Raw genomic sequence first — 17381 nt, 5'->3', positions numbered from 1 at the left:
TCAGGTTTCCAAGCTAAGTGGCTGTACAAACAAATAAAGATAACAGATGTAAACACATTTACTAAGCATCTGAAACTAAAAAGAAACTTCCAAAATTAAGATTAAATTCAAAGAATAATTAACATAACAAAAAAAAATCCAAATAGAGAGAACACACAACAATTATGTACCTGCTTTCCTTCCCACAACTTCTCAAGTTTGCTTTTCTGCATATTTAGGTTGACTAGGTACTTCGTAGAAAAATTGGAAGGCAAGCTTCTCATCGGAAAACAGTTCCATTCTATTAACCTAAGTTTATGAGGTAGATAATTCAGACCTTGCGGTAAGTACAATTTATCGCTTTGGTCTCCGTATGGGATTCTTAAGATTAGACATTCCTTCAAACGCTTTCTCACTTATACTTAATTCGTCTGATAGGTTATCTAAGTCGAAACATATACCTATAACACTTGCACTACCCTGCAAAAAGACCAAAAAAATGTGGACAATGAGAGATAATAGGCTATTAAACAAATTTAATTTGTAGAGAACAAGGAAACGTAATACAATAATATAATGTAAACTAACCGTGCAGTCAGTGAGTACTTCACAAATATCTTTAGCATCAACCAAAAACTGACGCTTCCCAGGCTCGAGCATGGATTGGAGCCCATATTGATGACGAACAATTTCTCTGCCCAATTGTACTAGTAGATTATGCATTTTTGTCACTCTACAATTAATACCTGTGAACTCAAGAGCTATGAGAGATTTGTCAGCTAATAGGTGAAGCCCATGCCTCACACCTAAGAAATCTATAGCAAGATAATCTTCGACTTTCACCATTTCATCATTGTTGAAAAGGCATGCTATATGAAGGAATAAATCTCTATCTTCACAGCATAAGGCATCATAACTGAACTTTAAAATGCTTTCAATACTAGGATCAAGGCGATTTAACCTTGGTAGTGCATTTACCCACTCATCCTTAGACATTCCTCGGAAGTGGGAGCCCGTAACTTTTAGTCCCAATGGTAGGTTACCTAAATGTTGTGTAACTTCCCAAGCAAGCTCCTCGAAACCATCTTTAGGAACCTTTTTACCAAAAGCATACATACAAAATATTTGATAAGCTTCATATGTTGATGGAAACTCAACCTTATAAACATGGTCGATCTCATGTGCCTTCAAAAGTTTTTGGTCCTGTGTTGTGATGATAATCCGACTCCCACTACCGAACCATTGAGTTTCTTTTGCGACAGCATCTAGTTGCATTGATTGAGTAATGCCATCAAGAACAATAAGCACTTTCTTGTCGTTCAACCTATCACGTGCAACTCCTAAATGACGAAGCTCCATATCCTTATGGTTGAGTATCTTGGACAATAAGTGTTTCTGTAAGTGCAACTTTGCACTATAATCGTCAGAACTTATAGATCTTGTATACATCAAATCTTTAATATTCTCAACAAAGGCACTCAATTCAAAATCGGCAGATAACTTGCTGTGTAAGACTCTGGCAATGGTTGTCTTCCCAATCCCAGACGGACCCCAGATCCCAATCATCCTCACTTCATTAGAGTCTAGGTCCAACAACGATTTCACTTTTTCCGTATGAGCTTCCATCCCAATGAAATCGTCAAAATCTCTAGACCGTGAGGATCTATTAAGCATGTCTAAAACATCAATGGTGATTTTTTCAATCATGGTTGCTTCATTGTCCTTAGAAAAATAGAGAGATCATTTCTAGATTCGTTAATTATGAACATTTCTCAACACATTAGTTAACAAAAAAATAAATGTATTGCTTTTCTTGTAGTTTCTAAAAAGATACTACTAATAAATATAATTTGATGTGTTCCTAAAAATATTTACTTAGAGCAAGCTAAAACAAAATCAAGAGGGCAAACCAGTTGTGCTCTCCAGCGATTGTCGCCACAACTTTCAAAAATTTTCTCCATCTCTCAATCTCCTCTTTCGTTTTGTCTTTACAAGTTATGTCGAAAACCTTCCCAAAATCTCCTGTCTGCTTCTTTACATCTGTTGGATCAACGTCATAGAATATGGTCATCACTTTTTGTTTCAACTCATCTCTGCACTTAATGATCTCCACCAACTCATTCAGGCACCACGACGAAGAAGCATAGTTCTTTGAAAGCAAAACAATCGCGATCTTTGATCCTCTGATAGCTTCTTTGAGCGCAGGACCGATAGACATGGTCCTCTGGATATCATTATCGATGAACGGATCGATTCCCTTTCCTTTGAATTCTTTTAGGATGTGAGCAAGAAAGTTTTTTCGAACATCTGCCCCGTGGAAACTCGGGAAGACATCGTGTTTCCGATTTCGTGACAAAGAAGTTGAAAGAGATAAAGGATCCATGGAGTATGATGGCGAGAAGATCAATGTCTGAAAAGCTTTTTAGAAAACAATCTGCACAAAAAAAAATTGAAAGGGTTTTGTTTGTTGAGTGAATCTGGAAAATGCTTTTATTAGGATAAGAATTAAAGGACCTTCATCGCGTATATCTTATATAATATGAGAAAGTTTTTCTCAACTTTTGCTAAGAAGATGACACTTGGACTGTTATTTATCTGATACTTGTACATTTTTGTTGTTTGAACCTAATTAACTAAATTTATTTGTATTTTAATATGAGAAGGTTTTTCTCAACGTTTGCTAAGAAGATGACACTTGGACTGTTATTTATCTGACACTTGTACATTTTTGTTGTTTGAACCTAATTAACTAAATTTATTTGTACTTTCGACCTAATTTACTAAAAGCCCATACAAAAAAAAAAAACTCTTAATATTTCCTTCTTCCCTTCTTCAATTAGGCCCCTTTGGATCTAAACCCACCATTTATCATTGTGGTTTCATCCTAGGAACAATCTGATTATAGTTTATTTTGAAATTATAAAAATATGTTTCAGTCTTATGTATAATTCACAGGCAAGAACAGATTTTCAATTATGTATAAAATTTATTTATGGATTTCAAAAATCATGTTGTTAAGATTGTGATGTCTTTTTATATCATAGTATGATATGAGTTGCATTTTTCTATACTAATTAATTTGACTTCTATAGTTTTGAGTAGTATATGCTAATTGTATATTGGCATCATATATTTTTAGGAATCTTACTATTAAATAGCTTTAGAATTAACTATCTTAAAAATAAAAGAGCAAAAAAAATTCTCAGAACATTTTCCAGTTTCACATATAATAGTTTACTTCCTAAGATACTTTATTATTATGACATTTGATATTATCATATTCTGCGGTTTGTCTTCTAAGTAGCTACGACAAAATAAATATGTATTTTATTCAACTGCATTTATGATAAAGCTAAATAGACAGATCTAAAAATTCATTTCGGCGATGGAACAAAACTATTGCATTTTAATACTCAACCAAAACTTAGAGTAATTTTTTATAACTTTATTTACTTGGATTCATTTTCATTATTAAAATTTCGTAAAAACAATCTTAATTTGTATAAGAATATATAAAGAATAAATTATATTGAGGGATGTGATTGCATTTTTAACCTCACCAAAAAATAGCTGGTAATATGAATTTTTAAGTTCATTGTTGTTTACCTAAATTTCATATTTAGTTTTTATTCATGTAAGTTATATTCAAAAATTACATGTTTTTGTAGAAGTTAGTGGTAATATAATTTGACCAAACGCAAGAGAGACAATAAAAGGATGGAGAATGCTTAATATGTCTTGAAAGTCTAAAGGGGGGAAAAACCATAAACACACTACTATGTAATCAAAAATTTATCCACATGTTGAAATACTCTAATACTATATATAAAAGGAAAATTCAAGTAACACCAAACAAAAGAACCCAAAAAAAAATTGAAATGATCAGTATATTTTAAAAATTATTAAAATAACAATTGCTGAGTAAACAAATAAAAGAACTAATAATATCCAAATTACTAAAATTTAAAAACAACGTAAGCTAAATCCGTATTACTTTCTTCTTTACAATACAATACATATCACTTTCTTCTTTTATTCATATTGTGGGATTTTACCCATGCTGTGAGAGAGAGAAGGTAAGTGTCGCCAAAGATTGTTATTTAAAAAGAAAACTTAATGCAATGGTTGAGAGAGAGTAATCAGGGATTGGAATGAAATGTTAATGACCATGAAATCATAGGTGTTTAGTATTATTTTCATTACGTTATAATTGGGTGGTAAACGTAAAGATGAAAATGAAGGATATACTTCAATGGAATTCTTTAATTACCTTAAAGATTGTAATAAGTAATACAAATAACGTAATCATAATAATGGTCCATATGATTCTAATTGGTAGTGCAGATCTAAATCCCTTTTAAAAATTTTTTAAATTTGATTCCAAACCATTTGAAAACAATTTTGGACAGGATTAATGTTACATACTGTTTTTAATTACCTTAAAGATTGTAATAAGTAATACAAATAATCGTTTACAAAGCCATGTCAATGTGTTTTTTGTTTTTGGTATCAGATTCTTGTCAATATTTAATAGCCTCTTTCAAAGTATTATGTTTTACGATAGTCATGATTTAAAGTTTTTGCATTGTTTTGTAATGTGATTTTTTTAACTTTCAGACTATAGTTGGAACTCTTCAGTTCCGAAGTTGCGCCTCAGCATGGTGAAATGCCATGAAGATGAGCCTAATGCATGACTCCTAAAACACAATCTCTTTGGTTTTGAACATTCACTCATAATATTATAGTTGTAAGTCCTTTAGATTTCTCCTCTTAATTCCTCTGATCTTTAACTACAATATATTTCTAAGTTTATGTTTTGTAAATTTGCTTTTTTTCGTTTTTAAAAGTTCTTTATCCCTATTACAAAAAAAATTTACTTTGCATATTGATAAAAAGATTGAGCCTAATTTTACCGTGTAATGCATATATACATGGTGAAAAGATCATATACTTTTTTATGCCTATTTGGAATCACTTCTCAAACTTTACAACATTCTTTTGCATTACACAGAAAAACATTACAGGGACCTATTGTAAAATATTTCATATATATATATATATACACACACATATTGTAACCTCAATACTTTCATCATAGACATATGTCAATCGTTAAAAGTGGTATAAATTAACAAGTAGATTAACATGTACAAAAGCAAAACTACTTTTATATCGCATTGGTATTATTTGGGTTACCAATCATACCTCATGTCTATTTTCCTGTAACCCTTACTCCATCCGTCATTATGCTGAAAAAAAATTACACCATTTCCAATGGTTATCTATTTTTAAAAAAAAAAAAATTTATATTTTACATTTAGAGTATAATTTTGAAGAGATATGGTTTAGTATTTAGAGTATAAGATTAAAAGCATGATGCTATTTTAGTATTTTTAGAATTTTAGAAATGATTTGCTAAATTTAAAACCAAAACTTATTTTTATGTAATATGTGAAAATTGTCCTTCTTTTAACACACTTCATAATTATAAATTTATAAATGTATGTATTTAAATTCTTTTCAAGGTATATAGAGGTAACTTTCTAGTAGTATATAAATGGGGCCAAATTGATTGATAATAACGTGAAGATGTTGAGTGACTTTATTCCGAATTGTAAATTATTAATGCAGGGTTTATAGTTTTTAATGACCGACAAAAACTGGAGATGTTAGGCAATGAATTACGAAGTCAAACAAAAATACAAAAAGTCGCTAAAAGATTAACAACTTGTCCAAATAAGGACATGCATTATACTCATTAGGTGTGAAATTTCTGATTAGGTACGGTGTGATTCGTGTGAAGTCAAAACAAAAATAAATAAAGTGACTTAAAAAATTAACAACTTGTCCAAATAAGTAGAAATGCATTATATTGATCAGGTGTTAACTTTTTAATATAATACTATATAGGTGTAAGTAATATCCCTTTGTATTATATTTTGAGTAAAGTTTCAAAAATGCATTTTTATATTATTTTTTTTTTTTTAAATAGAAACTTGAAAGATTCAAACCTGTTGATTAAATACTGCGTTATTTTAAAATATATACGTTTTAATTTCAAAATCAATAAAAATTTACAATATGTGATATGGATTTACAAATCTGAAAAAAATCATCGGAAAAATGAATTGACACTAAACCAAAAATAAGTTCTATAAACTTATAAATGAATTAGATTAGGACCGCCCGATGTACGAGTTTATAATTTTTAAACTAAAATTAAATTTATCAAAGAATATAAAGTAAATATTTTTAGTAAGTAAATAGATACACCGAGGTGTCCAATGTGATATTCGATGTAAAAGATGCGACTCTACGGTTGAAACTATTAATCACGTTTTTATTTTAAATGTCTTCGTTTGTATGAAGTTTGGGATTTATCTCTGACTCCGGTCTTGTCAGAGGGTTTACCATATGAGTCGGTGTACTCGAATTTGGATTTTGTTTTCTAGAGGGATGCCTCTCAACAAGGTGATCCTGATTAACTTCTTCAATTACCATGGATTTTATAGGTAATCTGAAAGGCCATAAAAAAAATCAAGGTTAAGAGATAGAGGCGAATGATATAATTACTCAGACTTTGGGTGATGATTTAGCCTGGGAATATGCGCTCTCTTTTACGACAGTCATGTCAGCTCCATGTTTGTATTCAGATGTCCAGGTTTCTTCACCTCGCTTTCAGATTGATGGTTATTGGAATGACCCAATGTCCATTCATGATTGGGCTGGTGGTGTTGTGTTGGTGAGGAGCGAACCTTGTTGTTGGGGGCCAAGTGTCTAAAACAGAGCCCCTCCCCCTGCATTCAGAGTTAAAAATGTTGTTCTGGGCCATTGAGCGGATACATGTTGAAGGGGTCGCTTGTCAACGTTTTGAGACTGATTGTGTTGAGTTACTCACTATGGTGCAGTCTTCTGAATATTGGCCGTTCTTCTCCAACTTGCTCGATGAATTTACCTTGCTGGAGTCTTTCCCACTATTCTCCATCTCTTGGATCCCGCGTGCGTCAAATACGAAGGCGGATTATCTTGCCCGTGCTTCGTGTTCTCTTATCTCTGAAGTTTCTTTTTTAAATCCTTTTCCTCCGGTTTGGGCAGCTAACCGAGAAATTTTCTTTTAATTGTTTAATTGAAAAAACAGTAAATAGATACACTTTTAGTTAAAGAAAATAGATGTAGATGAGTTCAAAGTTATTAAAATAAAATTAAATTTAACAAAGAATATATACGTAGTTCTTTTCGTAAGTAAAAACAATATATAAAAGTAAAGAGATGAACTTTTAATTATAGAAAATAATTGTTTTTTTTTTTGCTATAATACACTAATGTATATCCATTTACAAATCTACTATCTATATCACTACTAAAAGTGTATTTGTACACACAAATATATTTTACTATTAAAATATACTCTTTAGTCTTTACTACTACTAAATTGTTTTTATGAACATATTAAAGAATATATTATATGTCTCTTTACTTTAACATTTTTGTAGTTACAAAAGCGCATATGTTAATCTTACATACTCCTATCTTATATATTACAATAGCAGTCTTTTTGAATAAATTATTTGATTGGTGAAAAAAATATGAGACAATCTATTTTTTTTTTTATGTTTTTTTTGTCAATAATATTTTTCTTTGCGTAAAGATGAGTATTTACATTTTTTTAGAAACAGTAATTAATTATATAATTTTCACAATCATTTTTTCTTATATAAAAACTATTTTTTTTCTTGTAAAATTAGCAACTTAAAATTAAAATAAGTAAACAATATTATAATTTTGAATTTATTGATATATATATATATAATTTCCTTATAATGTTTTTTTCTAAATTTAAAACTGTTTAAATATTTCAAATAAAATTAGGTTTTCTTTTCTCTATTTTAATTTTATATAAAACTTTTTTATGATAGGTTTTCAATTTTTACATTTTTATTTTTTATAATTTTAATAAATTTAAAATTGATATGTGTCAATATTTTGAATGATACAATTGACACATGTCAAGATCTTGTTAATTAGTAATTTTGACATCAAACTTTATATAATAAAATTTAAAATTGACATGTGTCAATATTTGAATGATACAATTGACACATGTCACGATCTTGTTAATTATTAATTTTGATATCAAACTTTATATAATAAGATTCTTAAAAATCAAAGACATATACCGAACTTTAACCGAACATTTGAAAATAAACACCCCCTTTCATTTAATTCTCCCCTATACATAAAATCTCACACATACAATAGAGTCTTAATTCATATCCCATCTATTTGTTCAATCCCCTCCAAAAGTTTCTTACGATGCCAGAAAATGGTAGTGACAGTCCAAGAATCTCATTTTCTAACGATTTTTCCCATTCTGATTCCATACCAATCGAGCAGCGTCCGGTACAAAATCCGTTGGACTTCTCCAACTTTTACTGGGGCTTCCCTTTCGAGTTCTAGGTTTCTCGCGACATAATCTCCGGCGAGAGCTCGTGGTCCGCCGAAGACTTCTTTAACGAAAGCAAAATCCTCCCTACAGAAATGAAAAAGATTACGGAGCCAATATATCGTAGTAAATCCGATAAATATAAAACCAGGTTAGTCTATAGACGTTTATTTGCATTTCGTACGTACAAAGCTTAAATTAAGTTTTCTGTTTTCAATAAACAAAACATGTATTTATGCTTATAATTTGTTTTGACTAGGGTTTACATATGTATTTTCAAATCTAAATAAACACTGTGAAGTATAAAAATGATACATATTTTGAAAAAAAAAAACATCTTGTAGAACATCCGAGAATATTTTTTTTTCTGTTTACATGTAAACTTTATAGCCATATTCTTGAACTTACAATAACAAAAGATGAAAAGAAAGACGATTTTTTATTCAAGTTTTGTCAACCTGTTTTAGCAAGGATACTGACATTGGCACAAATTAAAATTACCAAGGGAATTACAAAATCCACGTCCACCACTATATTTTTGTGCGCAGTTTGTATCACAACATTTCTCAGGACAATTTTCACTGCACATTGTACTAGTTCCACCGTTACAAACTTTAGGGGGTGAAGGGGGTGAAGGGGGTGAAGGTGGCACACACTCGTAAGTGCATGTGCACAAAAATACCCCATATAGTCCGTCGCATCTGCTAATGCACGATGGCCCGTACTTGGCCTTACACCTTTCGTCGCAGTTTTCACAAGTGCCTAGGATATCGTTGCATGACTCTGCTCTTGTCTGATTCACAACTAGAGCAATATTGTAAACCTCATTAAATTTTAACATACCAGTAAGAGTATATGCACTCTAGAAATCAGGTACATGTAAACAGTAATAATGAGAATTCATTTTAAATAAAAACTTTTTTAACTCTACTCTTAATTTTAATAGAATACGTGACTATTCCCCCAAAAATGTTATTTCGTTTTCTTTTCACCCATTGTCATGTGAGTGTGACATGTTATTAATCTAATGGAATATGACAAGATAAACAAAATATATAATGTACCTGCCACAAATATAATAAGCAAGCTGACAAGGAATACAAGTGAACCTGTCCTCTTCATCCTTTCACGTTTTCTAGTTTTCTTCTTAACGACCTTTTGTCTCTGTAAGAGAATTGATTAGTTCATCTATTTATAAACCTATGTAGGAAAAATCGATTTCTTACCGCAAATATCGTAAGAAAATGGTAAGAAATCACGTAAGAAATCATATATTATAGGAATTTTCGTAGAAAATGTGGTAGGAAATATTTGACCAATTTTCTAAAAAATATTTGTAGGAAAATATTTCCTATTATTTTCTTAGTAAAATGTTTTACCAAATTAGTACGTATGTACATGTAAAAAAAAAAAAAAAATCTCGGATCAAAATTTATGTGGCCTTTTTGGTTTGGTTCATTGGAACAATGTGATCCACAAATCAACAATATAGTAGTAAATTTTATAGCCATATTATTGAATTTACAATAACAAAAGATGAAAAGAAAGAAAATTGTTTGTTCAAAAAATTTCAACCAGTTTTAGCAAGGATACTGACATTGGCACAAATTAAAATTATCAAGGGAAGTACAAAATCCACGCCCACCATTATATTTTTGTGCGCAGTTCGCATCACAACATTTCTCAGGACAATTTGACTGCACATTGTACTAGTTCACTTCCACCGCTGCAAACTTTGAGGGGTGAAAGGGGTGAATGGGGTGAAGGGGGTGAAGGTGGCACCCTCTCGTAAGTGCATGTGCCTAAGCTGTCGTTGCATGAATCTGCTCTTGTCTGATTCACAACTAGAGCAATATTGTATACCGTATTAAATTTTAACATAACAATGATAATTTTTTTAAGAAAAAAATTAATCTTTCTTTTCATCCATTTCCATGTGAGTGTGACATATGTATGTAATTTCTCTTCTATCTAATGGAATATAACAATTGAAAGTATACAAAATATATAAAGTACCTGCGACGAATATAATAAGCAAGCTAATAAGGAATATAAGCGAAGGTGTCCTCTCTCTCTCCATTCTTTCACGTTTTCTAGTTTCCTTCTTAAGGTCCTCTGTAAGATAATTGATTAATTCATCTATTTCTAAATAAGCTGAAGATCTTGAACAAAGAAATATATATATATATATATATATATATTATATGAAGAAAAGAATTTGGAGATAAGGATATTAATTTTTGGTCCATAAATCATGGGTTACAAAATATTATTGGTCTAAGGGATGGTATGTAAAGACTAAAGAGAGTTTGCCAAAAAAAAAAAAAAAAGACTAAAGAGATAACTAAATTTGAACTAATTAAATGCATAAATCACTCCATGAAATCTATACCATTTTAAAATTAATAAAAAATCCTATATATTGCCTTTTTATTCAAGATTTTTTGCAATATTTCATTATTGTTTAGATTTAAAGTTTTAAACAGAGGATTAGCACTCTATTAATCATGTTTAGAAGAAGAAAATCAAGCATATTGTCAAAAAATAAAAAAATTTAGTTGTAAAAAAAAAAAGCACATTCCTTTTTTCTAATATATTAAATATTTGAAGTAAGCAATAGAAATAGATATATGAAATGAAAAACATTTATATCTTACATTTTAAAAGTATAAAATAACAATTAACTTAGCACTGGAAAGCAAATAGTTAAAGGTTATATATATATATATATATATATATATATATATATATATATAATCTATTGTTTTTTAAAACGGAAAAATAAATAAATGATTGAAAATAATTTTTTTCTTTAATTTTTTCATCTTTTTGTATTATTAATGCTTTTACAGTTTCTATTAAATTTATTTTTAACTGATTTTATTGATAATCAATCTAAAGACTATGACACAGAGCAATTTAGCAATTAATATACTGAGTAGACTCTACTCCCACACTGATGTGGCAACCTAGAGGAATTACCAAAGAGTCATTACCATATTTGTGAAAATATTAACACAAATATAGTACGTGACTACGTGTAATAAATAATTCTTGGATTAATTTTTAGCGAAAGTGTATTGAAATAATTTAAATTAATTATATACTGGATCATCGAACAAATATTGTATTGTCAAACAGTTTTGTGTTAACCCTTTCTAAAAGGTATCATGCGTCTACTTAACCAGAGTATTTCTTAGTGTTTGTTAAATTACGTACGTCAAAAAGTATTGCAACATTAACATATATAAGTACATGTAGAAACTAGGTTTATCACAATGAATTTGTTTGTTGGGGGAATCAAAATCAGTCCAGTCATGCCTCGAGTTTGATTTTTGTCTACGACAGAATCCAAAACAACGGGTTTCTCACGTAGACAAGGTCTTCTCAGACTGGAAAAGCTAGCCTTTCTCTCATTGAAAACAAAAACATGTATTTATGCTTAGATTAGTTTTGACTGCGTTAAAATATGTATTTATGATCTAAAGAAATGCAGTGAAGTTCAAAAACGAGAGTACGAGACATACTTTTAAACCAAAAAAAAAAAATCTTGTAGAAGATTAGTACGTACGTATCTATGTACATGTGAAAGAAAAAAAAACTCGGATCAAAATTTATCCGAGTTTGGTTTGGCCCGCCCATTCCATAGTTTGGTTCATGGGAAGTATGTGATCCATAAATCAAGACTATATTAGTAAAATTTATAGCTATACTAGGGAGAGGCCCGCCCATTGGACATGTTTACTTTTTGTTAATTTTTGCATATATTTTTTTTAATTCTTTAATTGTTTAATTTCGTGTTCAATAAATCTAGATGTACATAATGTTATTTTGTGGACAATTCTTTATTTTTTTCTTTTTTTTTGGAGGAAGTAGGAGACAATTTTTTTAATCCTTTAATTTTTTAAAATCAAAAAAGAAATTACAATCAGACATTCAAGAAATTACAATCAGACATTCCGTGGGTATGCATCCCCATTGACATCCACCAACACCACCGGCTTAACAATATCCGGGTATATATCTAAATAATGAAAATCAAGCGGTAAAAAAAATATTAAATCTATACTATTAATTGGGAAGCACACTTAGGCTTAAAAAAAATAAAACAAAACAAGAATTCCATAAACTACCCTTACGAAACAAACTAAAAAGGAACAAACAAAAAACATAAAAAGGGCAATGCTGTCGTTTTCTAAAGAAAAAGATGCGGATCCTATCGTTGTCCAGTATATCATCATTCGGATCGTGTTTAATTTCTCGGATCTAGAATTGCCATACGCGTATCCAAACAGAATCAAAAGCTGTCAATCTGCACAACAAATTTTTCCGAAAATATTAACATTAACATTTAAAGGAAATCAAAAGAAACACATATATATCTATGTCTCCAAACAAGCTGGTTCTCGCAATTATACAAGGTAAATAAAAAGATTATCATTAACTCTCCAACAAATCCGGGATTTCAGAGATTATCAAGTTAGAGAACTTACCATTTTCCATAACAATTAAAAGTTGAGCTCCGAGACACTAGGTAGTAAAGAATTGCCAAATTTCTAACTTGATATCTGCAAATACACACCAAATCAAAACATGTAAATATGGGATACCAATCATATCATTTAGGTTAATTCGTAATATCAAAATCATATCAAACAAAAACGAAAATATTTCTAATACTACAAAAATTCAGGGAATCCAAACAATTCAGATTTTTAAAACTTACCAAACGTAATATCAATCATATCAAACCAAAACGTTAATTTTTCTAATTCCCTAAAAAACATCCTTAATCATATCAATCTAACTCAACATAAAAACAAATATTAACTGACAATCTTTGATTGATTCATAGAATATTCGTAGGGTTGCACAATCATAACAATTCACAAGTCAAATTCCTATATAAACAAGCGTCGACGACATAAACGATCAAACACCTCAAACCTGCCTTTAAAGCAAAAATAATAAGTCAGATAATCACCGTTTAAGAAGAGATGGCCGCCAATGATGCTTTCACAAATCTATCTGATCTTAAGGCATTCAAGACAACCTGGAGAATCAGAGTCAAAATAGTTCATACGTGGAGGCAGGTAACGACGTACACTGGAGAGACTATCGAGATGATACTAACTGACCCCGAAGTAAGTTTATTTTTCTGATAAAGTCTATGATAAATCAATGATTATATGTTCTAAAATAACGTTTTAAAATCATTATTAGGGTACTCTAATTCATGCAACGGTAAAGAAGCAGCAACTGAAGAAATTCCAAAGGCTGATCGTCTTTGGAGAGTGGAGAATCATTCAGAATTTTCACCTCACAAAAGCATCTGGAAAGTTTAGGGCTACTAAACATCAATACAGGATGACCATAATGAACTCAACCCTCATAACAAGGTGTCCTGATTTGTCCAATGATTTTTATCTGGATTTAGCTTCATATGAGAACATAGTTGCAGAGGATGGCTTGAATGAACACATCCTAATAGGTACATCTATTACATTTTTGGGTTAAAATTTATATATATAGATACGTGGATCAATAATTTTAATGAGTATATGTTACATATTTTCTAATACAGATGTTGTTGGTCAGGTGGTTTCTATTGGTGACATGAAGATGTCAGAAGTGAATGACAACCCGAAAAAGAGAGTAGAGGTTGAGCTACGAGACACAAGGTAGAAAATACAGTTTCCAATAATTTTGGTTTCCTTGTGAGTAATAAACACTAAACATTGCCTTTTAAAATTTTTAAAATACAGAGATCAGCGTTTGACATGCACCTTCTGGGGGAAGTTTGCTGACAACATTTGGACAGCATGTCATAATGCAAATGATTCAATGGTCGTATGCTTGATTCGTTGTGCAAAAATCAATACATACAATGGTAAGATTTGTCAATCTGTTGCTACCTATATGTGTTGTATCAAGGAAAATAAATATTGATTCACTCGATTTCAAATTATGTAGGCCAACGAACAGTTTCAAATGCGTATGATATGTCCTTGATGCTAATCAACCCAGACTACACTCCTGTTCAAGATTTTGTTGCAGCGTATTTTTCTAAACTCAAAATTTTAATGGCTCTACATTATTTGTTAAAATTATATTTAACATTACAATTGTCAAATTTAATTCTTAGGTTACCAAGTGATGATTTGAAAATTACTATCGGGGAAAGAAACTTCAATACTGGAAGGCAACAAAATGACAGGGCAGATTACATCAACAACTTCCCTCGAAGCACTATTTCAGATCTACTTGACTCTCCAATGGTAACCTTACTATTTATGTCCTATTAGAACGTATTTAATAAACTTTACTAATTTTCTTGAATTATTTTATAGGAAGGAAAGTTTAAGATACTTTGCCATATCTATCATATTGATATGGAGTTTGGCTGGTATTACTTTACCTGCGTAAAGTGTAAAGGAACATGCTTCATAAAACCAAAAAAGGAGAATGATATCTTGAACAAAAACAAGAAAACTCTGTTTGAGTGCCAGACTTGCGATCAGGATGTATCAAAGGTTAACTGCAGGTAACTGGTTTCACTTAAAGCTATTTAGTTTTAAATAATCGATGCAATCTGATTGTGTATAATTAAACATTTGGTTATTTGGGCATAATGTTTATTAGGTACAAACTGGTCCTAGATGTTATGGATAACACTGGTGAGACAAAGTTTATTCTCTTTGACAACAATGCAGTTAAAGTGGTCAACCAAGCTTCTATTGATGTGTTAGGAGGACAATACGATGAGGTTTTAAATCTGATAATCTATTTATTCTAAACTAATATAGAGGCTTTTTTATCATAACTTTCAATTAAATTTACAGATTAAAGATCCAACAATGGTACCACCAGCTTTACAAGCTTTGGTAGGGAAGACTTTTCTATTTCTTGCTTCTGTAGAAACCGCAAACATCATAGAAGGTAAAGAGACTTACAAGGTCTCCTATGTAGAGATGGGTGATAATTCTACACATGCTGACAATATTGAAGATTCTGAGGTAGCTGTTGATCCTAAGGATGTTATCTCTACTGATGTCCAGGTATCTGTGTTAGACTTAAATGTTGAACTAATAATAATCATTTCAATAATCAATAACATGCTGATTTTGTAGGGTCAAGATTGTTTGACGAATAGTAATGAGATTGGGACAAATGTTACTACACCTTCTTCAAAAAGAAAAGATGATTCTAATGAAGATGCTACAGCACAGTCATCAACTTCCAAAAAGATTTGTCTACCATCTATCAAAGAAGCGATTGATAAGGCTGGTGAAAAGATTCCAGGCAAGGAAAAAGGGGAGATGGCTGGTGAAAAGATTCCAGGCAAGGAAGAAGGGGAGGCTTAAGATTTGGTGGTGATCATTTAGGTTTTGCAAAAAATAAAATAGTATGGTTTTTTTTAGTTTTATCTTAGTCCATTCCAGCAGAATTGGCTAGGTTTGAAACTTTTTTCCATACTTTTAATTTTATTTCTTTATTGGTAGTCAGTATTTTCGTCATATTAACAGTCCTTTGCATTTCGAAGATTGTTAAAATAATTTATCTAAGTTTAATCTGGTAGACTAACCTGAATACATGAATTCTCCAAGTATCCCCTTTTCCAAACCATCTTGAAGAATTTATATATCCTAACAAAAGTTAGACCAAAAACAAAAACATAAATTTCCAGATTCGGAAAATATTGTAAAAGGAGTGTCAGACAAATATATATAACATCTTTCAAACCATATTGAATATTTGATATCATATATATTGATAACAAAATCACATGTATACATAAAAATCATTAAAAATTATGCTCCGATGAAAAAAAGTTCATCAGTATGTAAACCATAACAAAATACGGAGTTAACTTGAAATATTATAAACAGAAACAGACGACAATCATGTTTTTTAGTTGCACTAATCACGGTACAGTTTCTCTTAAATTAATGTTAACTATCTGTCATTATATAGCAGATCAAGTCAGCTATAATAAAGGATTACGGTAAAGGAATAAATTGATTTGTTATATCTTACTCTACATAATTGCAATATGTCCCGTAACAAAAAATCCGTCAGTTATAATCATGGAATCTATGATAACAGATAATTAGATACTGATGTTTGAATTGATATGCTATACCTTAAACAGAATTGTTCTAACATATAAGAAGCACTTAGAAATAAGAGACACCAATTTGTTTTTTAGAAAAATATGAAGAGAAAAAATCATGGTCAACGTGGATCTCAAAAAACTTATGAAATCACTCATACAAAACGAGTAAGGTCAGTTATCAGTGATGAAAACAGAAATCCTAACATTCAGAGTAATCCTGGGAGTGTTATTCCTATTGAATCTGTTTTTAAGAGGATTTTTGATGGTTTAAAGCACAAACCTGATAAAGTTGAGATTCTTCCCCGTGTTCAACAATTGCCAATTCCTCCTCATGTGCAAAGCATGCAATCTGGTAAATTAAAGCACTTTCATCATCTGTAATATTAATGATATTATTCAATAGATGTTAAGGTAAAACCAGTTGTTTACCAAAATAAGTCAAATTTTAATAATTTTTGATGTTTAGCAGGTTCTACTACAAAGTCAACATTGACATCCAGAATAGTTTTGTCAGATATTACAAACCTATTGATGATTCCCAACTCTGAACAGTGTGCATCAACAATAATGAGAAAGCCAACATCCCATTGTATTGTAGATGTGAATCTTCAATCTTAAACTATGAAACAAGGTTTGGTTTAGTTCATATAACCAGTAAATAGATTTAAGACAAATACAATGGTGTCAATGTTACATACTTACATTGATTCAGGGACCACTGCAAATTCTGGAATATCCTCATTGCAAAACCCATGGCCTGATTTGTCATTCACCAAACATTCAGACAAGATGGAAGATACACCACAACCAAAACGGAGCCAAGCAAGCTGTTTATCAAAACAG

General features: G+C 30.7%; 2 protein-coding genes and 2 pseudogenes across 3 annotated transcripts; 1 reads left to right on the top strand and 3 right to left on the bottom strand.

Annotated features, from left to right (window-relative positions):
* Positions 1-2377, bottom strand: LOC147933007 (disease resistance protein TAO1-like; annotated as a pseudogene).
* Positions 2378-8840: 6463 nt separating this feature from the next.
* LOC104733021 (defensin-like protein 181) lies at positions 8841-9582 on the bottom strand. Its single transcript, XM_010452630.2, has 2 exons — positions 9487-9582; positions 8841-9226 (listed from the first exon to the last, which is right to left on the bottom strand). Exons 1-2 carry the CDS (start codon positions 9542-9544, stop codon positions 8886-8888), a joined length of 399 nt encoding a protein of 132 aa, XP_010450932.1. The 5' UTR covers positions 9545-9582; the 3' UTR covers positions 8841-8885.
* A 329-nt stretch (positions 9583-9911) lies between these two features.
* Positions 9912-10573, bottom strand: LOC147933006 (defensin-like protein 181; annotated as a pseudogene). Its single transcript, XR_015574166.1, has 2 exons — positions 10439-10573; positions 9912-10266 (listed from the first exon to the last, which is right to left on the bottom strand). The product of XR_015574166.1 is annotated as a defensin-like protein 181 (transcript).
* Positions 10574-13545: 2972 nt separating this feature from the next.
* Positions 13546-15786, top strand: LOC147933005 (replication protein A 70 kDa DNA-binding subunit B-like). Its single transcript, XM_087477253.1, has 8 exons — positions 13546-13566; positions 13646-13913; positions 14007-14103; positions 14568-14700; positions 14773-14966; positions 15065-15188; positions 15265-15480; positions 15553-15786. Exons 1-8 carry the CDS (start codon positions 13546-13548, stop codon positions 15784-15786), a joined length of 1287 nt encoding a protein of 428 aa, XP_087333379.1.
* The last annotated feature ends 1595 nt before the right edge of the window (positions 15787-17381 follow it).

Source organism: Camelina sativa, chromosome 12, assembly GCF_030686135.1.
Source record: "Camelina sativa cultivar CO46 ecotype springtype chromosome 12, ASM3068613v1".
Taxonomy (NCBI): domain Eukaryota; kingdom Viridiplantae; phylum Streptophyta; class Magnoliopsida; order Brassicales; family Brassicaceae; genus Camelina; species Camelina sativa.
This window is presented reverse-complemented; position numbering and strand designations above follow the sequence as displayed.

Excerpts from the sequence above, each read along its gene's own strand:
- LOC104733021 (XM_010452630.2), bottom strand. The coding sequence starts at position 9,544 with ATGAAGAGGACAGGTTCACTTGTATTCCTTGTCAGCTTGCTTATTATA. Across the intron at positions 9,227-9,486 it reads GCTTATTATATTTGTGGCAG|TTGTGAATCAGACAAGAGCA; the intron begins GTACATTATATA and ends ATATTGCTCTAG.
- LOC147933005 (XM_087477253.1), top strand. The coding sequence starts at position 13,546 with ATGATACTAACTGACCCCGAA. Across the intron at positions 13,914-14,006 it reads GAATGAACACATCCTAATAG|ATGTTGTTGGTCAGGTGGTT; the intron begins GTACATCTATTA and ends TTTCTAATACAG. Across the intron at positions 14,967-15,064 it reads GTATCAAAGGTTAACTGCAG|GTACAAACTGGTCCTAGATG; the intron begins GTAACTGGTTTC and ends AATGTTTATTAG.